This window comes from Tiliqua scincoides, chromosome 2, assembly GCF_035046505.1.
Source record: "Tiliqua scincoides isolate rTilSci1 chromosome 2, rTilSci1.hap2, whole genome shotgun sequence".
Lineage (NCBI taxonomy): Eukaryota > Metazoa > Chordata > Lepidosauria > Squamata > Scincidae > Tiliqua > Tiliqua scincoides.
Window position 1 is genome coordinate 251072439 of NC_089822.1, and position 27909 is coordinate 251100347.

At 42.1% G+C, this 27909-nt stretch overlaps 1 protein-coding gene across 3 annotated transcripts; it reads left to right on the top strand.

Annotated features, from left to right (window-relative positions):
- The first annotated feature begins 521 nt into the window (after positions 1-521).
- Positions 522-27895, top strand: PPP1R10 (protein phosphatase 1 regulatory subunit 10). Of its 3 annotated transcripts, XM_066614719.1 has the most exons (20): positions 522-921; positions 12126-12243; positions 12658-12744; positions 14201-14336; positions 14626-14677; positions 14789-14866; positions 15277-15447; positions 17093-17198; positions 18410-18519; positions 18978-19078; positions 19748-19895; positions 20117-20287; positions 20862-21108; positions 21970-22045; positions 22480-22677; positions 23148-23262; positions 23620-23727; positions 23883-24464; positions 24899-24950; positions 25423-27895. In XM_066614719.1, exons 2-20 carry the CDS (start codon positions 12137-12139, stop codon positions 25427-25429), a joined length of 2652 nt encoding a protein of 883 aa, XP_066470816.1. In that variant the 5' UTR covers positions 522-921; positions 12126-12136; the 3' UTR covers positions 25430-27895. The 3 variants fall into 3 exon arrangements, with proteins under 3 accessions (XP_066470816.1, XP_066470815.1, XP_066470817.1); XM_066614718.1 differs by having other exon boundaries at positions 24899-27895; XM_066614720.1 differs by lacking the exon at positions 22480-22677 and having other exon boundaries at positions 24899-27895.
- Positions 27896-27909: the final 14 nt, after the last annotated feature.

Genomic DNA, 27909 nt, shown 5'->3' on the forward strand with positions numbered 1-27909 from the left:
CGGGGAGGAGGGAGCGGCCTGGTATAAAAGCCTCCGCGCGCGCCCTGGTCGGCCATTCTGGGGTCTGTTTAAAGGTGAGTGCGGTGTCTGTGGGAACGTTGTCGTTGGGAATGGGGGGGCAAGCAGGGGGTTAGGTGGTGTGGAGCCTTTTGTTCAGCCCCCCCTTCACTCCCAGTATGTTGTAATTAAACAATCGCAGCAGTAATTAAGGGTTTAGTGCTGTAAAACTGTCCCTTGCCATGAATTCCTATAGTCAGTTCCCAATAAAGCCACTGAAAATGGAGCAGCCGAACTGGAAATCTTACTTATTTAAAGGAAAAAAATACTTTTTTTGTTCCCCTGTTATTTTTTTCTTACCCCCCCCACTTCCCTCCTACTCCCCTGTCTTTAAATTAGCTTTATCTGATCACTTCCCCTGCCTTTGTTACATAAATCCTGTATTTTTTTTAAATGTATATGTTTTTGTTAATTTTTCCCTTAAAAAAAGCTTAACTTTGTAATTTTTTTTCTTCTTGTTCCAGGTTGGCTTTGGTCTTGAGACACGGGACGAACTTGCTCCGCGAAGCCAAAGGGGAAAAAAATCCCCCCCACAGTTACGCCTCTGAGAAGACACACAAAAAAAGCCAGCTACATTTCTGATCGCCTGTCTTGGGGAAGCTGTTTACATTTCTTGACCTGAAGGAGATAACTGCCACTATAAAAAAAAACATAAAAAAATCCAAAATTAATATTTAGCAACAACCTTCCCTGGTCTTTTTTTTATTCAAGCAACTTTTGTTTCTTATTGACCATCCAAAAAAAAGTTGCTATTTTTAAAAATGAGAAAATCAAAATTCATTTTTTTTTCTTTAAAAAATAACACAGCTTAATCCAAAAAAAGCTAAACCTTGAGGCGCTGTCGTCGAGAAAAATAATTGGATAGTAAGTGTCGCATTTTCAACCAACTGACCAAAAAAAAAATTCATCCATGTCGAAGTGAGCTAACCGAAGAAAAGACCAAAAAAAATGGAGGGGAAGTGGGATTTGTTTGAGGTGTTAACCCTTAAGACGCAAGCATTTTGCCACCAAAATGCATATTTATAAGGAGTATGATGGTCTCTTAGATAATCCATCCTCTCCAGGACTGTCAAGGGTTAATGAGCTCCCACATAACAGATGGTGGTGACTGGGCCATAAAGTACTACTTCTTTGTGTGGGAGACGTGGAAATTGAGCTAAATAAGCAATCTGTACATAAAGATTGCGGGGTAAGAATCGAAGGGACAAAGAGAGCAATAACTCTGGGTAGTAGCCAGCAATGAGTCTGTTTACAGGATGATCTGTCATAGACTGGTCTATTTTTAAATTTGTCAATGTTTTTGTGTTTTTTAAACTTGAAAGTTTTAATAATGTATATGTAGGAATGTAATACTGTGGGGGAAAAAACCCCTGGCAATCTAGAAATAAAGATTGCAAAATGGCTTGGGAAAATCGTTTTAAATCAGTCCAATATATTTTTTTAAAACCCTCCTTGAAAAGTAGAGGTCTATTGGACTCTGATGAGATCTACTGTGCTTTTAAAATGTTCGTCCTTTTGTTTCCTCCCTCCTCCAGCAATATGGCAGTGCTGTTTTATCTTTGTCCCCGACAATAGCATTGTATCTTTGGTTTGCAGGATGTTTCCATTTTTACTGCCATCTCCTACCTCCCCCATGTGTGGAGGGGGAAACAAGGGGGAGCTATTAACTGCATCAGTGAATAATGAGAGGTCCTTTGAATCTCCAGCACTAGCTGACAAGAAGTAGTTTTTTTCCTTAACTGTGTATGTTAAATAGGTTTTAGTTTATAGAACTGACATAATACAATACAAATTTGTATATGTGATGGGGTTGTATTGCTATAGTTTTCCTTTTAATAGATTCTGTAGTCTCTTGCTTTTTTTCTAATCGCCTGTGCTTCTAAAATGGCGTCGCCTCTTCTTCCTCCTGTGCAAGAGAACCCACAAGGTTGCTGGGCAGGGAGCTGATGTAAGCAGCTTGTCGCAAACTCCTCCCACTGAATAGCTTGCCGAGCCTGGAGCAAGCAATCATGAAATGGAGGAAAGGAGAGTTGGCGGGGGAGGGGAAGAACTGGTTTATCCTTCCCCTCATTACTTTTCTAAAAACGATCTAATGAAATTCCACTCCCACTTCATCTATAGGAAATCTCTAGGTGCCGCTATATAAGTGCAAAGTATGATCATAAATCCACTGGGTTTCTTTTTAGGTTTCAACATCACGTGAGAGCTTTGGATTTCAGTGATCTCCGTGTTTCTCATCTGTATTTGTGTCAAGACAAATTTTGTTAAAAGTATATTATCAGGCCAGCAAACTGTTTTGTGTCCTCTTCCCCCCCTTTTAATCTATTAGGCCTCTGGAGGTGGGATGGGTCAGCGAAGTGTTTCCTACTTTAGTCAAATTGTTGAGATGAAATGCTACCACTGGACCCCAAGTATTTAGCAAGTGTCAAGGACACATGCTGAAACTAATGATAAAAGGTTTGGGGTGGGAATACTCTGCATTTTCTCTGGCCTCATGCACACAAGTGTTTGGGGCCAGGGAGATAAGTTTTGTATTAATTTACCACATTCCACAGTTCCTGTACAATGTACTAGGAAAGAAGTTATCATTAGGAAAAAAAGGGAAGCCAGCACTTGTATTACCTCATCAAAGGGAGGGGAACAGCCACAATTCCACCTGGTAAGCAAAATCTTTCTGGTATTAATTACATTTCACAACCTTCATTTCTGTTCCAGACCACTTTGTTTTAATTTTTTTGTTTTTGCTGCTGTTCTCTTCCATTGTCAACGCCATGCAGTGACACCTACCAATGCATGCAGGCTATTAAGGGTGTTAAATGTTTGCCAATCTGCTGAGGACACTAGCTAACTTTTCCCCCAACTTGGTTAGTTCCTTAAAACTGGAGGACTGGTTTCTTAAATGGGGCTGCATGAACAGCAAATTGCACTTAAGAGATGTTGCCCCTGTGACCTTTTCCCCTTTAAGTGCTGGTACTGTTCAAGGGGGAAAACATTCCATCAAGCAGAACTTAATGCCTCCATCTACATCTCCGGTGGTAGCATTTCACATTGTAATCTTCCCTAGTGAATTGGTGACAGTTCTGGCTATGAGATTTGATATTGTTAATCTGAGTACCTGCTACTTCAGCTGAAGAACATCTCAAGGTGCCCTGTCTGAGGCAGTGCCCCTATCAGTTTAACTTTGTTTTGGGGACTAGAATGAGGTAAACTGTTAAGATGGCACCCTTAATAAAGGAGTAAACTTGGCAAAATGCAGCTTCAAAAGAGGGTCTGAGAAATTTGGTTGCATGTCCAAATGGTTCCCATTGCAGACAAGTGTGTTCTTTTAAATTTCCAAATGTATCCACATGCTATTTGGAGATGAAATGATCTCAAAACTGAACTGAACAGTTACTGGACAATGAGCAACTTTCATGCAGCAAGACTAGACAATTTAAATTCAGACAAAATAGGACAAATGTGTGTATATTCAGTAAAACATACATTAGACTGCTCAGTCTAGTCCTGTGTGTAGTAACAAGCTACAGAAAAATTGCTAGAAACTAGCAGTGTCTGACCTGTTAAACTTGAACTTGAAAATCAAGCAATTAATCTTAATACAAGTGTATTAATTGCTAGTAGTTTGTTCCATCGAGAACAATGGCCTGGCTTGTAAATTTTCCTTCAGAATTATTGAAAATGAAACAAACAAAATAAGGCTCCCCTTAAATCCATTGTTTGAAAGATTCTCTCACTTTAAGGAAAAAACAATGGTTTTAGAACATTGTTTTACTTAGAATTCTAGAAACTTGCAAAAAAGCAACTGGTCAGTAACAGACTTGTGCTGCCAGTCTTTGCAGTTGGTCTGTTCCCTGGTGACTTGGCTCATCTGCCATTTGTTACGCTGACATTATTATGTCAGCCACTTTGGTGAGGCAATGAAATGTCACAAGACTGGGGCAAGCTGGTTACAGTGGTCTTGTGCATGTAGTATAAAGCACACAGCTTGAAAGCTGGTCCTGCTTCCTTTATACTGTTTTTTCCACAAGGCAGCAGCAAGTCTCTAGCTTTCTGTTTCCTCAAAAGAGCTGTCAAAGAAATCCTGGGATTGATCTAAAACCTTGTCTTAAAGTTGATCTATAGTTCAGTCCTCCCAGTCTACTTTCATATTATGTGAAGCAGAAGGAGAAGTCTTACAGGAAAATTAACAAACTTTTCACTTTATGCTAACCAGGAAAAGTTTCTGCAGTCTTGGACATGCTTAGCTGAAAATTTAATTGGAGCTAATTTTAAGTAAGTGTGATTAGGTTTGAGGAAACCAGTCTGAAATCCACCATGTAAGAGTCCAGCTTCCTTTTAGGAGTGGGATTTATGAAATTTAAGCAGCATGATGCTATAAAAGGCCCCATCAGTTAAGTTTTACCTCAAAATATATCTGTTCAGAATTGCGCCTTGACATTGCTCCTCCTTTAGAATTTAGCACCATTTTAAAATGTGTCATTTGGTGCAGAAGCATAAAAAGTAGGCTCCAAGCTTGGGGTTTCATTGTCTCAGTTAAAAGTACAGATGAAAATTCAACCAGAAAATATCATGGGAGGGAGGGTTGCCTCTAATGTCATTGCTTTGTGATTATCAATTGAGAGCTGGTGGTTGATTCTCATCTTAACTCCAGAAGTGCTGACCTAGAGTGCAATTGTTTATTAATTACTACAGTCAATTTCTCCATACTAGCTAGGGTGGAAAAAATGTTTGGAGATCTTCAACACACTACAATAATGAACTGAGTAATAGAAAGTGAAGCAGAAGTACTTGTAGAGAGTGTATTTTCTGGGAGGTTTGCAATGTCAACTGCCCCTACTTAGTAATTCCCTTGGGAACACATGTTTAAAACACTTTTGCTAACATGTATTAATAGAATTGTAGGATACGAAGATGTCTATTGGATTAAATCCTGATTCCATTCTCTAAAAAGTAAGTACCAAATGACGCTCTCCCCTTGGAGTCCAGTCCTGGAGAGCTCATTTTCAAGTGAATTGGAGCACTTGAAGAAAGTTTGTTAAATAGATGAGTAGACATGCTTTGCTTGTGATGATTCCATTGTCACTATCTGTATTTTACCCATTTGTCATCTCTTTCCTTTTTGGGCCTTGAAGCTATCTGTTACAGCCTACATGTTACTTCTGCTTCAGCAACTGTAAACTAGAGATCCTAAACAGCTATACAGGATTCTTTGATGAGCAAAGCAATGTATTTGGGGGCAGGCAGCTATAGGTGATTGACGTCTGACAGCCTACCATTTGACAAGACAAGGCTTTCTGAAGTGACTGCCTTGTTAGGGACTGCTTGAGATTCCCTGCATTGCCCCTCTGCCCTGCTTTTCTTCTCCCCCCCACCAAGAAAACATCCTTTGCTTTAGAACTGAATTGAAGCTTTGCTTTTTGTTTTCTGTAATGTGAATTGGGGATGAAACTTTGGGTATCATCTCACAGGTTTCAGAACAATTAACATTGTTTTATTTTCAGCATATACAACAGGCTACAGTGTTTGTATTGCAAATTGGGGTTCTGTTGAGTGTTTTTCCTATTATGCCAGCTAACATGAAAGCAATGATCACCTCTACTTAACTGACAGCCTTATTAAATGTATGCCCTTTTTCCTCCAGAAAATGACTTTGGATATAGTATAAAAAATAACATGTGTGTTTAACTTATTATAATGGTGAATGTTAAAATTCCTAAATTTCTCTAAATAGTTGCACACAGTTCTTAGTTTGCATCATTGGAAGCATTTCTTAGTTTGTGAATATATTGCTGATGGATGCTGAGATGTATAGCCTCATGAGGAATACTTAAATTCTAATTCTTCTCTCATGTCTAATCTTGAAACTGGTGAACTTTTTAAATAGGATTGGCATGGTTGAGGGCAGATGTACTCATAATCTCTCTTAAGGCTATCTGTTCTAATCCTGGGGCATGAGGTCACAAGCAATGTGATTAAATTGCTAAATTCAATTGTCATTTCAAGAAGTAAGTCTGTAAGACCTGTTTTACCCTGTTCATATATTTACTAAATGAAGGTTTTGATCTGAAGCCATTTTAGAAGAGTCAGTTATTCTAAACTTTAGTACTTTTGTAACACTTTTGGGAATGATCTGCTTGGAAGTAGGATATGTTTATCATAGCAGGTGTTTCATGCTGGGTATGTTTACCTGGTTGTTGCATGCAGCTTTTAAGTTAGTCTGATAGAGAAGTTAGGACCCTGTATACTTGTCCTGAAATGAATAGAATCTATCTAGTTCAAAACTTTTCCTAGTAAGAATAAATTTATAAGTATACCTAATAATAATAAACTCCGTGTTGAGCTAAGTTTTTAAACTCTTAGCCACATTGGTTGAATTTGTTCCTGTTTGGGTCAGATGATGAGCTATGAAAATGCTCCTGTGGGGATTAAAGTACTGCTCTTGAGAAGCATTACAGTTGGCCAGTTTTTACTTCTGCACAATGGCCAGTTTTTACTTCTGCCCAAGAGATGAATTACTGTTCAAAATTCTATGATGGATAGACTTGTAAGTGATACTCTTTGTGCACTGTAGTATGGCATAGCAAACATAATTCATTTGAGGCTTAGGATTAGAAAGTTGGCTGTCATGGGCTCCCAACTTGTCTTCATGTTTGGGACTTTAACTTAGTGTGTTGAATTGCATTTCAGCTGTGAAACTATATGGTCATTTAGCTGGTTTTTCCTTGAATCAGATGTCTGGCAGAGAAATGCTTCTTTTGATGTTAACTTGGATATGCATTGCCTAATACTTTCTTAATATGTCACTTCAGTTTAAAACCACTGGGCAACTGATTAATATGGCTTGCTCTCAAGTAAGTGTGTGTAGGCCTTTTAGCATTAATGGTAACTTTAAAGCATATATTAGAATGTGGCAGCTTGCATCTCTTTAGAATGTATCTGAAACTTGTTGATGTGCTCATTGGTAGTCCTGTATGATACAGCTTGCATAACCCTGACTTGGTTTATTAGTTAAGGTTGCCTTGCCTAGGTAAATCTCCAAATGCTATGTTGTGCAAATTAGGTTATAGTTCTAGAAAGGTGCAATAAAAGGGGGCCATCAGATCTGTAGAACAAACTAAATGTGACAGCCAATCCATCATTTTCTGGTTTGGAATTTATTTTTAATATAAAATAGCAGCTACATGCTGGTCAGCTAAATACTGCCACATTGAGGTAGGGGTTTCCTGCTAAAACCCCTCCTCAAAGAGTACCAATTGTTGCTGTTCGGGATGTATAACCACTTGCTATAGGGGATGGCACAGAGATGCACTTTCTACATCCACACTGCAGTTCTAATCTAGACAGCAGGCAACTGCTATTTTTTTTTAAAGTGCAAATAAACCCATACTAGACAATGTGTTTAATATTGCTTCCAATTCTGATCCAAAAGAGAGAATTGTGGTTGCAGCTACTATGTTTAAAAATAACTTTCCATTTTTCAATCCATGATAGTAACCTGACAATGCCAGTTCCATAATCTCTACTAGTCAGAATCTGATTCATAGTGTGAGTGGTCTGAACTGATAAACAATCTAAAATGTTGGCTATTGTCTTAAATGTTCAGACTCTTAAATGTAGGAGCAAATAAAGTGACCCAGTTCTCAGTGTGGGGTCCAGTGTTCATATTTTGGTTCCTGTTTATGCTTGCGAACATAAGCATGCATAGAAAGCCCATTCTCATCAGTGGGGCATGCATAGACAGTCCATTCTCATCAGTGGGATTTCTGAATAAACATGGATAGAACTGTCTGTAAAGATAGAACTGAACTGTCTTGACTTGCTTTTGTCAAGACTAATTGAGTATGATGATCATAATTTTGGATCATAGCAAAGTAGTAGTAATGCAGTGTGTAGAAACATCCCTTAACTTTTATACAGTATTAAATGATTTCCTAGTCATAGCTAGTGTGTTGGGAATTTATTGCCCTTGCCTTCGTAAGGTTTTGATAGAGACTTGGCCCAAAACATGCAAATAAATGACTGGCAAGGTCAACTTAACTTGGAAAATAATGGTATAGTACTTGCAATTCAAACACTGTAGGTTTGGGCATGTGCACAAAAATAAAACTGAAAAAATATCAAGACTAAAGACAGATGCTTTGTTAGCATGAAGGCTGCATAACAAAACAATTCTTAAATATAAACAGGAGCAAGCAGATTCTTGTGGTCGTTTGGACATCTGCTTTACAAGGGATGGGGTTTCAAAGTTGTATTTTTATACTGAAAAAATTAACCAGTGATAGCCTGGTGATTCTGAAACTCCAGCAAAGAGTCCTGTGATATCTTAAAGGGTAGCAAGTATAATGTAGCATAAACTCATGAAAATTTACACAGCAATGTATTATATTTTTAGGTCATCACAGGACACTTGTTTGGTAAATCACAGCTTTATTCTCGGTTCTGATTAATTTTCACAATGGTGTATTGACTTCTAGAGACCTAGAAGCCATCTCTGTGACTTTTTAGATGTCAGTCTTATAACATCCAACTTAAAGACTGAAAAATGACTGCATTAATGAAATGCATACAGATATAACTTAATAAGGTGATGAAAACTCCTAACTCATTGGAGGCTGAAAATTCTGAGAATGGACTTTTCTTCAGATACCTAGGCTTACCAGGTATACAGTGCAGTGATCTTCCAAACTGGTGATTCAGTTTGAAAGCAGCATACTTTGGGGGCTACAGCTTCCTAGCCTGTTAGTAGCCTATAAAATGCAGGAGGGAGACTTTAAGCCGCACTTGTTTTAGGGCATAAAATATTCACAGGTGTAGCAGCATTACGGACCATTTGAATGAGTCAGGTTGTTCTTACTATGAGGCACAGTAACCACCTAACATGGGGTTCATTTCACTTGGGAATGAATATGTTTGACCTTTTCATCAATGGCTGTATAGCCACATCTATTCATATCTTAGATATGGGTGTTCTTAGAGTTCCAAGAGAATGTTTACAGGGATCTCAGTGCATCTGGGGGGGAAAAATGACACAAATTTTGTCCCAAAGTAACGCTTCTATTTTTGAATTTTTCTTGGGAATGTAGTGCTGGATAGTACCAGATTGACAGCTCTGGAGACTGAAGTCCTTTCTTCACCACCAAAGCAGTCTGAGCCCGAGCAAGATCTGTGCAAGTTTTCTTCACCACTGCACTGCTGCCTTGTATGTGGAAGGCCATATTATGGGGTGAAAGGGGAGTTCAGTCTCCAAAGCCCACTGGTTATTTGGCCTCTTCACCACAAGATGAATTCATAAATGTGAATCTTCAATGCAAATATTTCACAACTGGACTGAAGCCACACAAAAAACCTCTTCAAGCAACCATAAATTGGTAACACCTGCTTCTATCCCTACCCAGCTGCCTGTTGCTCTTGGATTTTATTCCCTGCAAATGACTGCATAATAAGTTGTTTCCAGCAACCTTTGGAGATGCTTTTTAAACTGAATTCAAGAAGTTTGAAGAACATAGAGCCACACCTAGGTTTAGCCCCTGCTGTTTTAGTGGAGATGTGCTTGTTCAAAAACCCTAATCGATACACCCATGAGAAGAGAAGATCTTCTGGAAGAATCCAGTCTCCTGTTTCCAAAGAACTGAAGATGTTTTAGTGTAAAATATTTCCTTTTTTCAGTTTATTATCAGCAGCAGGACAAACTTCACAATACTTGTCTCGTTGAGCTGAAGCAGTACATGTGACTAATGGGCCTGGCAGAGGTGCAGTACTGTCAGTCCCTGATAAGTTATGTAATGAACAGTACGTTGGACCTCTGTTGTCAAATTCATTTTACATGCCACATCTAGCTGCCTTGAATTCATAGTAATGAATACAAAGGTGATGTTCCTTACAAGTGCAGTTTATAACAATGCAGGCATTAATTGCCTCAAGCTTGCAAAGGCTAGAGTTGCCCATCAGTACACGTTTCTTTCCTGATAGAAAGCCTGCTGGAGTAGAATGGTGGCTCCTGGTAGGATAGCTGCTGTTTTCTACCAGACAGCCAGCATTTTGTCCACAGTGAAATTAGTTACACTTCAGTATAATACAAACGGTGCACTCGAAATCATGGAACTATAGTTTACAAAATGGGTGAGCCTATTCAACCTCAGTGTGAAGGAAGAAAAAGTCCCAGCTGGTAGGCTTTTATATTTGTAAGTCCTATGTTTCTGTACCAGGAGCTGCTGTAAGAAAAAGTGCTGGTGCCTTAGTTACAGTGGCATAATGCACATTCTAGGGAAGAGTCATGTATATTGCACATCCCTGAATCATTTGCACTCCAGTGGAACTATTTCAGCTGCAATTCTAACCACACTTTCCTGAGAGTAGGCCCCCTTGAACAAAATAGGACTTCTGAGTAGACCTAGTTAGGCTTATGCCCTTCATTTTCCCCACTACAATTTCTTAAAATGCCAATTCCTGATAATTGTGGTACTATTTGGGAACATGGCACAGCAGCTTATCTCAAAATTTTAACGGCCTGGAAGTCAAGAAGTATATTCAACACTAGGACAGGTAACAGGTGCTTAAACTAACATGCCTCCTGGGTGTGGATCTGTAGAAGTTTTGTGTTTTTAATGAGAGCATAGCATATCCCTGAGTTACTGATGTAGTCATACTGGCATTCCAAAATTAGATTAGCTAAAGCCATTGTGGATTGCTAAACTTACTTACCTGTCAAGCCATATGATTGGCCCAGAAAATGCCATTGAACCTATTTTCTGAGTACATTAGTAGAGATGTAATTTAAAAAAAAATAACCTTGTATACTTGGTTATGGTTTACAAACAACTAAAAACCAAGTGCATTATGCTTCACTTATGAGCATAGTACATATTTAGAAGCATATGTGGAACTTTGTAGCATGGTGATTGCCATGATCCCAATGTAGTGTTGGGCACTGATGTGCACAAGCACTGAATGAGTGCTGTGGAATTAAGTCTGGGTATCATCTGAAGGTTCCAGTGTAACAGTGAATTGTGGTGTTACATTTGTAATAGCTGCAGCAGACCAATAAGAAGTTACAGTGTTACATGAGACAAAGGACAACATGAGCTCCTGGATCCAAGTTGCCATATAAGCCACAGTGGAATATTGCACTGCACAAGATGCTTATTTAGTGCTCTTAAGCATCTTCTATGTCTTCCTATTTTATGCAGGACTTGGTGTGTCTTGTGCTTCTTAAAATAAATATTGGTAGTCTGAAGTGTGGCTGTTGGAAATACAATTATCACAAATAAAACAGTTTTAAAGTGTTTGGCTCTACATACTTCCTGGTGATATTCTAACTGGTCTAAATCTTAACATTTTTAGGTATACGTTAGAGACCACACTTTTTCTATAATATGCCTGACCTATATGGTAACGGTTAGAAAAGAAAACTAAAATTCATACAATCTGACCAGATCATTTTTACTTTGCCTGTGAAACCCTATTAAGCACCATGAACAGAGAGTGCTGTATTCCCAATAAGGCAGACCTGTAAAACAATATCCTATTATGTTCAGAATGTTCAGGAAACAAGATATCCTTAGTGGTACATACAAGCTCTGAAAATAGAGCTTATGTTGTGGCTTCCAAACATCAATTCATCTCAGTTGCATCAACAAAATGAATCTTATCACTTTTGCTGACCTGCAGACTAAAGAAAAAGTAGGTTTTAAGTAGTAACACATTAGGGTCAAAGGTCATGGAGAATATGGTAATAGTTTTATCTGCACAAATGCCGTGATCTCTGCGCTGCCTCTGAAGATCTTCCACCAACCAATCCTGTACTTTGGAAACCAAACAGTATTGGGATATGTGATTGAGGGAGATGCCTGCTGTCTCCAAATAAATTAGCATTATTGAAGACTAAGAAAAATAAAGAACAAAATATCTATTTAGGTATGATAGTAGATACTTTTGCTTCAGTAAGCCATAGATGCTGGCATATTCAGTGGAAATTGATCATACTTTGCATTTAGGGCATCAAAAAAAAAAAAACACCTGGGAAGATGTTTGGTAATTTTTGTAATTTCCCCTTCCTTGTCTTCTAACAGAATTTCTTGCCATGGGCTCCAGACCAATAGATCCGAAAGAACTCCTGAAAGGACTGGACTGTTTCCTTGGCAAAGATGGAGAAATCAAGACGCATGAAGGCATCACTAAAATTTTCAAGTAAGTGTCTAAGGGTGTAACTTGTGACAGTGAAGTCTTGCCATAAGAAAACCTTGGGTTTCATTACACTGTTTTCCTATGGCTCCTGAGCTATTCTTGTGGAAAGAACAGCAGGTAGGGGTTATTGGGAAAGTGCCTGTGAAGAAGGGAATCCTTTTTAATAGAATACTTCTCCAGTATTTTTCTCCCTTCAAGTCTTCCTCCACTCTTACTGTGCTAAACACGGTAGTTCAAGTTATTGGTGTTAAATCTAGACACTGACACAGAAATTGAATTTTAGTGTCTCTTGACAAACACCTTGATCGATCTCTCTCTGGGGCCTCACAAACGCTAATGTATGGATAATAGTTTGATCTTTGGGGAAAATTAACTGGCGTTAGAACTGAAAGTTTGTTTTTGTTTTTCAATTTATAGCTTAATGAAAGATGCACAGAAGATGGTTAGTCGCTGTATTTACCTGAACATCCTGTTGCAGACTCGAGCACAAGACATACTCTCAAAGTAAGAGCTGATCACTGTTTCTGGGAAATGGAATGGGATCTAGTTCTAGGGGCAAGGCAATGGTGAGATTCTGTGCATTAAAACAGGGAATTGGACAGGGCTTCATACTTTCCTGTATGGCATAGGACAATTGTCAGGATTGTAAAAATTTTTCCTGCTTTATGATGTCACTTCTGATCATGACATCACTTCGGGTTGGTCCTGACAGATTCTCATTCTAAAAAGTGGGTCCCGGTACTAAAAGTATGAGAACCACTGGCATAGGGGCTTGACCAGGATGGAAAGGGAAAATGTCATAAAACAAACCGGAATACAGATTGTGTCTTTTTTGAGTAGGTTTTTTAAAAGTATTTAGTTGTCAGTTTGATCTTAGTTGAGTCACTTCAGCTTTGTGGAGGTCTGTACATGCACAATCTTTGATGTTGGATGCATTTATGATATTTTAATTTTGCAAGTTAAGCAAATTGGTACACCACTGTTAGGTTTATTGCAGGGGTGTCCAAAGTTTTTGGCAGGAGGGCCACATCATCTCTCTGGCACTGTGTCTGGGGCCGGAGGAAAAAAAGAATTAATTTGCATTTAAAATTTGAATAAACTTACATAAGTTTACATAAATTAATATACTAGAGGTGGAACTTAAATGAATGAATGAAGGTCTTGCAATAGCTCAAGGCCTATAAAGGGCTTGCACAAAGCAAGGCTGGCCTTTTCTTTGCTGCCACTACTGCATCACAGACGTGAAACTGCAAGCAGTGGAGGGAGCCCTCATCCCACAGCTAACGCGAGAGGTCAAACAGTCGCCCTCACGCTAAGAGCAGTTGCATCGGGCCATTGCGGACTCCAGCAAGTTTCCGGAGGGCCAGAGGCTCATTGGAAACGGGGGTGTCCCTGAGGACCACATTGTGAATCCTTGAGGGCTGCAAGCAGCCCCAAGGCCGGAGTTTGGGCACCCCTGGTTTATTGTATGCAGCTTCCAGTTGTCAAATTCTTTCATGTCACTGGGATCCTGTTAGCTTAATGGGAAGGAAGGAAAAAATAAGGAAGATCTGGGAGACACATGCAAGCAAAGATTGGATCCATAAATAATTGCCAGGGAAAGAGGTGATGGGACCAAACACTGAAGTTTCAACTCCAAATCATTGGAAATCATAAAAACAAAATTTCATTTGCTTCTTGAATCTTCAGGATATTTCTTATAGATTTTCAAGGATTCTTCCTATTAGTGAGAACTACAACCTTATTTTCCAATTAAAGCAAAGAGTTTTGTGCTCTGAGCATGTTTGCATTCTGGATCAATGCAATCCTGCCTTGTTTCTTTGTCTTTGGCTTCAAAGTTAGCTTTCTAAGTACATTTTCATCCTGGGTGCTGATTGCAACCTGGTTTACTAAGAAAGGTGAACAAAGCCAGTAAATGAAACTGGCTGAACTATGCATGTATGTGTGCCTTTCTCTGCAGATTCATCAAGGTTGGTGGCTACAAGCTCCTCAACACCTGGCTGACTGGCTCCAAAGCATCCAACAATGTCCCTCTTCTTCAGCAGATTCTGCTCACTTTGCAACACTTGCCCCTTACAGTGGATCATCTAAAAATGGTTAGTTACTGAAGCAGCATTTGACGCCTTTTGCAGTTTTGGAGTGAGAGGAATGCTGTGTGTTGTGTGTAGGTCATAAGGTTTCATCTTGTATTAGGTCATGTCTTTTTTTTCAAAGCCAAGGCCCTGGTGCAATATTGGAGGAACTTGATCTTTTGTCATTTGTATTTTGCTACAGTCTGTTTAATGTTTAGTGAAAGCTAGGATAGATAGAAAAAAATATGTATAGTGGTTTTGTTCATTCTATCTGCTAACCTTTTTTTCCCCCTGCCCCACCAATCTCTTCCAGAACAATACTGCCAAACTGGTGAAACAGCTCAGCAAATCCAGTGAGGATGAAGGTAAAAATTCATAACATCCTAGATGATTTTAAGACACACACACTTGCTCTCAGTTTTGGAGGTCATTATATAACAATTTATTGTGTTTGTTTCCCTCTCAATCCTTTTCAGAGCTTCGCAGACTGGCTTCCATACTGGTCAGTGACTGGATGGGAGTCATCCGCTCCCAAAGTAGCTCACAGCCTACAGGTGAGTTGGTCGGTGCTTCCTCACCAGTGTTTGCACTATTGTTGCCAAGTAGGTTTGCAATGGCCGAACTGGGAGTAAAACTCCACCCTCCGCTTTTTATTATGTTCCACATTTCTCAAGAGACATGGGACCATGTAATTATTATGTATTCAGTATTTCTTCTTAGTTTTGTATTCTAGATGGGATAGAAGGAATATATTTATTTAATGCTGCTTTGTGTAGCACTCTCTTACATAGTGACAGACTGAGTCCTTTTCCAGTTTGCGTCTTACTAGGAGACCCCCCCCTTAACTTGATTAGGTTGGAGCTCCAATTGGAGGTTGAGCTATAGAAGTGAGACTCCTCTCTGTCTTGAAAGGCTTTGGAGCAATGAACCTTCCTGGGCTTCTGACCTTGCATCTTCTTTGCAGAGCGAGATAAGAAAAAGCGGAAGGAGGAGAATAAAAGTAAGGCACCAGTTCAGGAGAAACCTCAGGAGGCCAAGTCTGAATCCAAGCCTGAGGAAATCCCTGAGAAGAAGAAAGAAAAGCCAAAGTCTCTACGCACCACAGCACCTAGCCATGCCAAGTTCCGATCTACTGGTAAGTACCTTAGATACTCACATATAGTACATGAAATTTTTGCCAAGTAATCAAGCTCTAATTATCACTTCACCTTATCTCCGGGTCAGTCAGAGGACAGAGCCTTTCAACTCTGAACAGTTTCTGTTGCTCAGCTCAGCTCAGGCTTAGTTGCTATAGTTACTTTCTAGGGACATTCCAGCCAAAGTTAACCTTTTATTCGCCTTCCTTCTGCTGCAGCCTGGTTCTGTTTTGCAAATGCTTTGCAAAGCAGGTCTGTTTTTTGAAACACCAGGATGGGACCCTCCTTCCCAGGCTACAATTCAGTACACCATTACTTAAGAGCCATTAGTCATTTGATTTTTTTTCTGTAAACCACTTTGTGAACTTCTAGTTGAAAAGCATTATATAAATACTGTTGTTAAGAACACCCGTGGAAAGCAGTGGGTCTACTTCTGAGTAAAAAGGCTTGCAAATATCTCATCTCTCTGCTGTGAATTGATTTGCACACTCTCATTTATGTGTTATGGGTTGTATGTTGTATGTAGAGCTTCTGGCTTAACACACCAGATACCTCTTTGATTCATGGTTCTCCTCATGTCCACCTTAAAGGTGGATTTGATTCATGGATCTCCTGCAGTGGTTCCCAACCTTTTTCACTTGCATATCCCTTGGCAGCCCATTTCCATAAATTGTACTTCATATTAGCAAAATGTTTATAATAATACAAGCCCGCATCTCCTCTTTATGAAAACCCAGACCATGTATTCATCACAGTGTTTGCTCTTTTTATCTGTTTGAAGAACAGAAGACTCTCCCTTTGCAGTGTTTTGCACCAGAAGTGTGCTGAGAAATTCTGGGTGATTGATCACTTTCCATATTATGTTTCAGCTTTTTTACTATGCTGGTTTTCAATCACTAGTTCATAGATGAATTGATGACCAAAAACTAGCTATTGGTGGGGCTTTCACAGCCAACTAGCTACCTCCCTTCCTGCCTTGCTGGTCCTTGCAAGGCATTCCTACCTTGCAAGGCATTCTGGAGCACAGCCTGCCTTTTTCTGCCATTATGCAATTCTTTTTCAAGTACCCCTAAAGGTCCTGTTGAGTGTCCCTGAGAGTACATGAATACCAGGTTGGGAACCACTGTTTTACTGGTATGTAGTTTACAGTGCACTTACTCTGATAGTGTTTACAAAAAGGTGGTGAAGACCAGAATTTAAAAAAGAATAAAAATGTATCTTATGATCTTTTACTATGGTTTTTAATAAATTGAAGACTACTGTTCTTAGGTAACAATTAGTGGTAGGTTATTTTTCAGGATCTGGCCTCGGGTAAAATCAGACAAAACTATAGTCAGACACCCCCCTAAGTTTAACCCCCAACTTATCTGTCATAGAAAATTCCATGATTGTTGGCTCAAAACCTGCCCTTGACTTATCTGTGGGGTTGACTTATCTGTGGGGTTTACTTATCTGTGGGAGTGTCTTCGGTATGTTGTTTATGTGTGTGCACTTTGGTCTGGTGTATGTGGCTTTTCATCAACTCTTTTTAGAAGCAGCTGCCTTTATAGCCTTGGGGTGGCGAGGTGATCCCTGCCTCCAGAGGGATTCTTGGAGTTGCTGTTTGAAATAGCTCTAACAGCTGCTGTTGCTTCTGATTTTCAGGTTTGGAAATGGAGACTCCATCACTCCTTCCTGTGAAGAAGAATGCCAATGCATCCTTAACCTTGGATAAATACAACCTAAAGCCGATACCACTGAAGAGACAGAGGTAGTTCTTGTGTCCTAGTTATGGCCTTATAGAAAAGATTTCCTTGCCTTCTGTCTCTTCCTATTAAGCCATTTTTGTCTGGCCCACAGGTGTACACATTTGGTCCCTGTTGTGTATATGCAATATTGGGCAGAAATGGCTTAATTTGTCACTCAGTGTGGGATTTGAACCCCAGAGTGTTCTAGTTCAGGGGTCTCCAAACTCGGGCCCGAGGGCCAGATGCAGCCTGCGGCAAGCCTCTATCCAGCCCATGGCCAGCCTCTGATTCCCCTGAGAGCATTTGGCCCAGTTGACCAAACACAACCAAAGTTATGCTTGTGGGGGAATGGGGGTCCATTTAAGTGTGTGCTTTATTTCTTGGTCTGTGTTCGTGCTTGGAGAAGTCCTGGACATTTTAGCCCATTCATTTATTCATTCATCTAAGTTCCATCTCTAATGTATTTATTTAAATTTTATATTTAATTATTTTTAAGGCCCTCAACACTGTGCCAGACATTTTATGCGGCCCTTCAGCTGAAAAGTTTAGAGAACACTGTTCTAGTTTAATGATTCCTTCCTCCTTTAGGAGTAGATGGGAGCTGTTAAGAAAGCAGCACTTTCCTGAGTTCTGCTCCATCTCTTTGTATGGGGGAGAGTTGGTGGGAACAGGGTCCATATCCATGGCAAATGAGAGGTTGTAATTGAAGACAGGGACTCGAGATCATCAGGATCTGTTTCCAGGGAATACCTTGAGATCTCAGATGTCTGATGTTCTCCTGCCCTCCTTCCCAGACTCAGGATCTGTCGCGATCATGAAAAAGGACCTGCGCCCCTCTGGCTCTTAATTTGCCTAACCTTGCAATTTTTGCCATCTTATTTTTACTATGCTCCACCTCCACCTTCTCTCAGACCCTTACAGTTTTGTGCCAGACTTTCTAGTGTGCTGGAAATTCTAGCCTGTAAATTGTTGAGATCTCCGCTAGGTCCAGCAGCCTTAACAAGACTTTGGTCAGACTAAGTTAAACTTTCTCCCTTCCTACTGATTATGCCCATGTAACTATTTATATTTCTAAAATTATCCCACACTTTCCAAGAGAAAACTCAAAGCATATGCTTACTGGGAGAGAAATTCTCTTTAGACTGATGGGAATTGCCATTCTATTACCTCTATGCTGGGGATCAATCCAGTGCCTTTTCCTTTTTTGAGAGTGTTTATCTTTTCCCTTGCATAGCACATCTGCTCCAACCGGGGACAACCCACCTGCTGAGAAGAAATATAAGCCCCTCAACACAACTCCCAATGCTACCAAAGAGATTAAAGTGAAAATCATTCCCCCACAGCGTAAGTGTCTCCCTCTTATAATATATTGTACAGCTCTGTCATCATCCTTTTGTTGGTGGAGGAGGTATCCTGGGCTGGTGAATTACTCCTCCTGCTTACTCCAAGGCCCTGCAAATTAGCTTAGTCTTGTTCCTTTCATTAGGAGTATTGCCCCCCCCCCAACTCTTACAGCCTGCTCCACAGAGATCCTGCTCTGTCTCTTTCAGGATTATAGGGGTGGGGGTGGCAGGGAGTACAGCCTCAGCCTTTACTGCTATCGAAGCTTATGGGAAGAGAGTCAAACTGATTGCAGCATGCGCCAGAGGTGGGCAGTAGCTAGAACTCCAGAATTCTGCCCCTTTTCATGAATGGAATGGTGGCCAAGATTGAATGTCATCTTTAAGGGCTTTGATTGAATTGCTTTGAAGTTTAATTTGAAGTTGAATTGCTTTCAACTTTTTTTTTCAACTTCCCTTCAGCTATGGAAGGCTTGGGCTTCTTGGATGCCCTAAACTCTGCCCCTGTCCCAGGGATCAAAATCAAGAAGAAAAAGAAAGTCCTGTCTCCTACAGCAGCTAAGGTAAGACAGTTAAATATGTATTAAGCCAGGATTCCTATCTTTTTAGGGGGAACGTAGGGCCTCGTAGTGTTTGTTTAGGGAACGTAGTGTTTGTTTATATATTTATTTATTTATATCCAACCGTTCTATCCATTGAAGGACACTCAAGGCGGCTCACAATTAAAACCATATTAAAAACATAAAATGTACATATATGTATAAAGACATTTAAAAACACTATTATTATTATTATTATTATTATTATTATTATTATTATTATTATTATTATTATTATTATTATTATTAACAGTATTTATATACCGCTTTTCAACAGAAAGTTCACAAAGCAGTTTTCAGGGAAAAATCAAATAACTAAATGGCTCCCTGTCCCAATAGGGCTCACAATATAAAAAGATGCAAAAGAACACCAGCAGGCAGCCACTCGAAAAGACACTCCTGGGGTGAGGAGGGCCTGTTACTCTCCCCCTGCTAAAAAAAGAGGAGCACCCTCTTGAAAAAGTGTCTCTTACACAGTTAGCAGAGGTTAGCAATAAACACAATAAAACCTGGATCCCGAATTAAAATACATTCAAAAAATGCCATGCCCCCTGGTGTCAGCATAAAAGGCAGTGATGATTGAGTTCAGGAATTTACTCAGTAACGGCGGCTCTTTTTGTTTTCATTTCTTAGCCAAGTCCCTTTGAAGGGAAACCCACCCCAGAAACCAGTGCTGCTAAGCCATCTTCACCAGATGTTGCTCCTGCATCTGATCCAATGGATGTGGATAGACCTGGGACTCCTGTGCCAGCTGTGGAGGTTCCTGAGCCTATGGAAACAAGTAAGGAAGAGAAAGAAGGCATCTCCAGTATTATGGGATGGAGGGGTGTTGGTCTCATATCTCCCGAACCTTGGCCAGAAAGCCTCCACGTATGTCAGGCTGCATTCATGCCACTGTGGACAACTCAAACCAGTTAGTCGGAATCTGAGAGCACAGTTAAAATGATAAATTTATTTCTCTAAAGCTTTTGTTGCTGAGGTTTGTGTCCTCTGCCTTTTCAGACTCCTCTGAACAGGGTGGCTTGCTGGATCCCAAGCCAGCTGAGAGCCCAGCGGACTCATCCCAGTCAACACAGCTAACGAAGAAGGGCAAGAAGAAGAAGACAGTCAGCTGGCCAGAGGAAAGCAAACTGCGGGAATATTTCTATTTTGAACTGGATGAGACAGAGCGAGGTGAGTAGCTTGCCTCATTGAAGGGTGTCTGGTTATGAGATGGGTGATGGGTCAGTTGATATGAAACAATAGGAACGTATCATTCAGCTACTCCTCTCACTTCTGATATTCTAGCAGGCTTTGGTCACACCCTGACAAGGATAGTTTTCCACTATGAAGGCTAGAAACCTTGTGTACTCCCACAGGGGAGGGGGGAGAGAAGAAGAGAGCTGGCATTCTCCATGTTGATCTCCAGTGAGTCTAGGACTCTCTGATCTGTCCACTAGTAAGCAGGTTCTTTTGAAAAAGACATGGCTGGAGGTACCTCCTACATCCTCTCTAGAGCCACTCTTTCTCTTGTGTCCATTGTGGACAGATGCAGATCCACAATCAACCTTTGTACTTTGCTGCAGCATGCTAGAAATCTGTTTGCTTTTGTTTTGTTTCATTAAATACAAAAGTGGTCACAGTGGAGGGAATAGTGTCAGGCAAAGAACTTAAGACTTCTGAGGCTTCCTAGCCTTGTATTGTGCAAGGTGTTTGCCATATCTTGAATGCAGCTGACCACAAATTCCTCTTGGTTTCATCCTCTCAGTCAATGTGAATAAAATCAAGGACTTTGGGGAGGCAGCTAAGAGAGAGATGCTGAAGGACCGTGAGGCTTTTGAGACTGCTCGTCGACTCAGCCATGATACCATGGAGGAGAAGATTCCCTGGGCGTACCCCAAGTCCATTGACTTACCTGCCCCGCTGGTGCAGCCAGGAAGTGGCAGCCAGGAGAAATTCACCCAAGCGGAGCGCGTGAAGGGCATATTACAGGAACTCTTTCTTTCAAAGGAGAGGTGAGTAAACTGTCCTGCAGGCTTCAGTGTTTGTTTTGCACATACAAAAGCCTGCACTCAGTCCTTGGTATCTCCAGTGGGTGGCTTTTGGGGCTGGGCTGGATTTGATTCTGTTTGAAACATAAGACTAAATGGGCCATACAGGAAATGCTCCAAATAGAACCAGAGCTTAGTTCCATAGTCTGTAAGAAGCAGAGAAAATCTTGACTGGCCTTGGGGACCACCAAGAGGTGGCGTTATGAGAGATTATATGGCTAGTCCTATTCTGTCAGCATCTGGACAATACATTCAGCTGTCCATCCATTTTCTTCCATGCTATCTGAGATCCTTGCAATGCTTGTCCAACCAGTTTTTCTGTGAAGCAACATAAAAGTATTTTTGTATAGGGCAGGATGTGACCTGTCTGTAGTTGCCTGTGTCTGATTCTCTTTAAATCCTGAAGAGTCCTGGGCTTGCCAAACCCCAAGTTCAACCATGACTATCTTACTTGGGGGGGGGGGGGTTTGATACTGCATGACCATTATAACCCATCTGCTGATGGAACTTAACTAAAGAGAGTGGCATTTTTTTGTGACAGCTGGTAGTAGAGCCATGATATCGCTTAGGAAATAGGATTTTGCAATGACTAAAGGATATATTGCAATAAAACCACAAAATGGTGGAGCTTCACAGGATAAGATGGCAGAAGATTGCAGTGCAGAGTGGAGTTAAAAGGAGAACAAAGGGAATTTCTCAAATCTTGGCTAAATTTTCTTCCAGCACTCCCCACTGCTTTGAGTTGCAGGCCTAGTGACGAGCTCTTCGGTCTCTTCCTCACTTCATGTATTAACACAGACCAATCTTCTCTTTGTCTGTCTTCAGTGTTCCTGACAGCCCTCATGAACCTGACCCAGAGTCCTATGAGCCAGTGCCCCCCAAGCTGATCCCTCTGGATGAGGTAAGTGCATCCCAACCCCCCGATATTCGATTCCCTGCTCTGAGAGCAAGTGAGAATTCTATGGGTATGGCAGGAGTGGGAGTGGTAGTCAGTCAGGGCTTGTCTTGCCACTGTGGACTAGGGCAAGGACTTTTTCTTAAAACAGGGCATTTGAACGGCTCTGAGAAAGCGTCCTTGAGGACAGGGATACTAGAATTCCCATGCTCTGTGTCATTTCCCCCTCTTTATGTCTCCGTTTCCCCTCTGTGTAGGGGAAACAAGCTGGAAAAGGGGGAACACTTTGGATTCAAAAGCACAGCTGATATCTCCCGGGGTAGAGCAGCCAGCCCCCCACCCCACCTCCTGGTTACCACTCTCCCCCTGGGTTTGAGCAGCCAGCTCCCCAGCAGCCAGCCCCTCCTGACTCCTTGTGTCTCCTCTGTCACCTCTCTCAGGATTGCTCCATGGATGAGGCCACCTACGAGGACAGACTCGACCCAACCACCGCCTCGCAGTCTCCGGACGGAGCTGGGGGCTCCAAGCTGCCCCCGGTCCTGGCCAACCTCATGGGCAGCATGGGGGCAGGCAAGAACCCTCAGGGCCCCAACCCCAACTCCTCCATCAACGTACAAGAGATCCTCACCTCCATCATGGTAATTAGAGCTGCCTTAGTGCAGTCTGGGAAATAGCAGGAATATGAACTGCATTTGACCTGAGAAGAGAGACCCCGTGCTCTTCTCGCCTAGGGTCATGGTTCATTGTTATCTGCCTTCCACGCAGTACAGTACCCCAAATGCCTATTTGGCTAAACCTTCCCATAGAGTCCCTCTTACTCTGACACCTTCAAATAGGTGTAATTACTGGACCCAGAAATCTCCTCTACTGTAGAGACTTGCTGCAGGGAGAGAAGCCAGTAGATGGGATTCTTTCCTGGAACCCATTTCTGCCTTTTTCTCATCTAAGTCAGGGCCCTTTGTCTTGCCAGTCACAATATAGAGTAGTTCCCCATAGCAGGTCCAAGCAGAGGCATATACAAGGCCAGTGTAGCAGATAGGGATGGGGGTGGGCAAGACCAACAATGGCTTTCTCTAATCCCCAGAGCTTCTCTTCTGTTTGTTTACAGGGCACCTCAAATAATCATAAAACAGAAGAGCTGATGAAGCAGCCGGATTATTCTGACAAGATCAAGCACCTGCTGGGCAACTTGCAGGGTCAGCCTGGACCGGTTCCTTCAGGAGGTAAGAGAGGTGTTCCCTGATGATTGTAATCTGGCCCCTTGTTGACTCCAGGTTCTACTAAGACCTGCAGAGTGTGACTTTCCCATGTGCAACACATATTCCCCTGCACTGACCTCTCATAAGGCATGGTCAACCTGCCTTATTCCTTGTTGTAATCTAGTGAAATCAACAACAGATGGTTAACTTGCCCATCTAAAGCAGACTGTACCAGAGTTGGATGTGTCTCTGTCTTTCAGGATCCTGCAGGCTAGTGGTTTTCCTGCTGGGCTTAGTCTAGGCACTTGATGTGACCCCCTTTCACTGGTTAGCCCCAATCTCTTCTTTCACTGATTTACATCTGCTGTGTGTTCATTTCAGTACCACATGGATTACTTGGACCAGGACCTGGGCCAGTTCCTAATGGTTTCCCACCAGGACCCAAGAATATGCAGCACTTCTCTCCTGGAGGACCGGGGCCGATGCCTGGTTAGTAGAGGCAAGCTGACCCTACCATGGAACGTGCAGCTGCCCTTGGGATGGGTGCGGTGCTGAGGAATGTTCTTTAATTGGTTGTGGGGGAACTAGATGGGCATGGCCTTGATCCATTCATGCTCACTGTGTTCTTTTTCTATCTTTTCTAGGACCACACGGGGGCCCAGGTGGCCCTAATATGCCCCCAGGCCCTGTTGTGCCAAGTGGGCCTCGGATGATGGGCCCACCTCCTCCTCAATGTAACGATGGATATTGGGATCCTCCTGATGGTGGCATGCGTGGTGGTCCTCATGGAGGCATGAGAGGTGGCAGTCCTGGCCCAGGACCTGGCCCTGGTCCTTTCCACCGTGGCCGTGGTGGCAGAGGTGGAGAACCTCCTTTCCGTGGACGAGGAGGTGGGCGCAACAGTGGCCCCTCCAATGGCAGGGGTGGACCTCCCAACAGCAATATGGGTGGTGGTGGTCATGGGGGACACGGCGGTAGCAGCGGCCATGGAGGTGGACACAGCGGTGGCAGCCATGGAGGTCACGGAGGAGGAGGCCACCCAGGGGACCACAGCAGGGGACATCCAGGCGGTCATCCAGGGGACCACAGCAGAGGATATCCAGGGGACCACAGCAGGGGACATCCAGGAGGCCACCCTGGGGACCACAGCAGGGGACATCCAGGGGACCACGGCAGAGGTCACCCGGGGGACCATGGCTGGGGGCACGGAGGCGGTCATGGAGGAGGTAAATATCAGGATTATTCTGTCTCCAGGGGGTGGGACTTGGAAGGAGCTTGAATGAACATGTAGAGTTTCACAGGGAGGCAAGCAACTGCGGAAGCCAAGAGCAAGGGCCTCTGGAGGAGACAGCTGTTCTGGCAGCTTTATTTCCTTTGGCTCCAAAAGAGTTGACTCCTCACATGTGCTCCTGAGTGCCATTCTCCTCCCTGCCTTGTGATATACACTCCCATTTAAAATCTTGGTTTGGCCAACTTAATGTTTTAATCTTCGCCTTCATCTAGCTTAGTCAGGAGTGCTGCTTTGCATGCTGGGTTCTTGATGGTGTCTGTGGTGGTTGGGGGAGTGCTGTACATGCTGGGAGTGCTGAATGTCTGTGAAGTGCCTGGATCTTGCTGCTGCAGTAGCTGATCAGCCTGTTCTTCCCTTTGTGCCTTGCAGACAGGTCCATGCGCCCCGTGTGTCGCCACTTTACGATGAAAGGCAGCTGCAGGTACGAGAACAAGTGTGCCTTCTACCACCCTGGAGTGAATGGGCCACCCTTGCCCTAGTCACGAGGACCCGGTCCCCTCTCCCCATCTCTTCTAACTGTGGTATCAGCGCACATTCCCGTGTCATGGACGCTGGGGCTTGAGCCCCCACTTCAGACTTATGCTGCATCCACCTTTTTATGGCTTCTGTGAGGCCCGTTAAATCCCTGGGGCAAGGGGAGGGACTGCCCCCTCCTCCTGCATCTGCTGCTACTGATGAACTTCCACATCCCCAAAAGAGGAGCCACTGAGAGGCACCTTCTCCCTTCCATCCATGGGGCGATGAGGCCACAATGACTTGAAAGCACAAGAGACTTACAGAGGGGGGGTTTAAAAAACCCATGTTGTGTAAATATCCCTGTGAAATCACCAAAGGAAAAGGGGAAGCGTCAGTTCACAACCCGACCTGGGCTCTGTGCTGTATTGTGTCCACAGGAACTAGGCCGACACTGAAAACTTTTGCTTCAGTCTGGAGGACCAGCTGGCGTCAACAGGAAGACCCTGCCCTTTTAGGAACATGCGTGTGAGGCAGGGGTAGGGATGAAGCAACTGCCTGTGAATCATTTGGCTGTGTTCTGTAGGACTGGAGGTTGAGGGATCTCTTGCCCTTGGCTAAAGGTCCATTAGGAGGAGGGAACATTTCAACAGCTGCCACCTGCACAATGGCCCCTTGACCCACAGCACCCCACCCTCCCCTTTGTAAAATACCCCCTGCAGTGACCCCTCACTGACTGCAGAGATGTGATTTCCCTTGGTGCTAAGGCTGTCATTGGGGGAAACCTACAAACTGTTTTCTATGAAAACTCAACCTTGACTCTAATGATTTAGGGGGTAATTTTTTTTGTTTTACTGATTACATTGATGTTGGTTGTGGGTTTTTTTAACTGTCTCACAAGATGTGTACTCTCCACTACATCTTTCTTCTCCCTCTCCTTGGAGGTGGGTGCAGCAACTCCTCTGCTGAGGGGAAGAGAACGTCTCCTATGTTTTGTATATTTTGTACATTAGTAATAAACATGGTGGAAAAATTTATCTAATTTAACCCTACTAATCTGGGCTTTTCTTTGTTGATAGTGAACCTAAATTGTATCCTCTTTAAAGAGGGATTACAGGCTTTTACTGAATTCCTTGATAAAGCTAATTCACCTACAGCCAGAAGATGTTGGCTAGGGCACAGTTTTTCTTTGACACCTGTTCAAAGACTACTTCCTTTTTATGTGTGTTCAGCAAGTTCATGCAGGGAAGTTTACTGATTTAAATTAGTTTCTGGTACAGAACCTTTTCCAGCCATTTTCAGTCATAACCATATTTCAAATTTTATTGATGTGCTCTTTTGTCCGATTTCATCCAACCTTCCATGATGCTTGTGGACACTCTTACATCTATTTTTATTGCTATTTATTGAAGTTTTGTATGCATTTACACATGTTACATAGCTATTTATGTTTTCCTCTGTCCAAAATCAATTTGCAAGCCAAATAAGGCTCTGCTTTGACTCTCATCCAGTTTGAGCTTTCATCCATGCTATGGTCCCTAACCAGTCAAAAGTACAAGGTATTGCTGTAAGTAATCAAGAATTTAGCCCTCAGGATTGTGTGGACAGAACCTGCTAAAGCCTTCATGAATATGTGTCCTCTGTCTGTGGACTTCATGCCATTCTAAGTCTCTACAAAATCCAAAACAATATGCCCTAGTAGACATTTTTAAAATCAAGCTACAGATTGAGTCTCTTTATTCGCAAGGGTCCTGTTCCCAGAACTCACATGGATGGCAAAAATTGCATTAAAGCAAATACGTTTAAAAAACAATGTCCTTTTGCTCAGTTATTTAAAAATGGCCTTGCTTGCCTTTATGATGTAAGACAGAGTCATCAGGCAGACAATTTATCAATCAGTCTCTCTCCAGGTGCTGAGCCAGTGACCCCCTCCCTTCACCCAGAGTGCAGCCCTGGGAAGGAATGTAAAGTGATTATCTTTCTTTCATGTGCTTAGGGGGCAGGGAGGGGTTGTTTGCCTTGGAGTGAAGCTGTTCTAAGTGCCTGGAGAGAGAATGATTGATGGATTGTCAGCTGGCTGCCCTCTCTCATTAATGAGGCTATTGTTAAATGACTGTTTTCCTTTAAAGGGCCCTTCTGAGATAAAACTGCAGGTAAAAAAAAATCCATGGATAAATTAGGTTATACTTTTAGTTTGGGTAACATTAAGCAAACTGAGTATATTTTGGGAGACTAGTTTGCTCTCCCAGCACACTTCATTTTCTGTCACTGTTTCTCAACAAGCAAATGTCAACATCACTTTTCTCCCCTCCCCTTCCCATAAAATGTAAAATGTCATATGAACCCCACTGTCTTTTCCCTAGTTTTCTAAACTCTTGTCATTCCGACCCACTTTCCAATCTAGTGCCAGTTGGACACATTTTAGAAGTTTGCCTAAAAATATAATCCTCTGTAGTTCTAGTTTCTGAAATATACACACAACAGGTTGACTAATGCCAAAGCACTGTTTTGCTATGTTGAACGACAAGTAACTCGTGTCTTTCCAATGATATAATCAGTACTTTTCTGTCTGCCACAAGTAAATACAGTGATTTATCGTACCTGAGGACAAGACGTGATAGGCCAGTGGAACAGAATGCTCTGTTAAAACAGTAGCAAGATGTTTGGAGTCTGGAATGATGGTTTTAGCACTTTTTAAAACTATTCTGGCTATTTAGTTACAATCCTTAAGCCTGCTTGCTTATCAATAACCTATTGAGGTTTGCTCTTTTTAAAATAATAATTAAGGGGCTTGGTGTGAGAAATGGGCTGGCTGCTGTCCAAGATTTTGTAGTTCATTTGAAGACCGCTTCAGCTGAGATGAGTGAAGTGCTGCCAATCTGATAGACAAGTAAATGTGCTTCATGTTTGTAATCCTGCTTTTGATA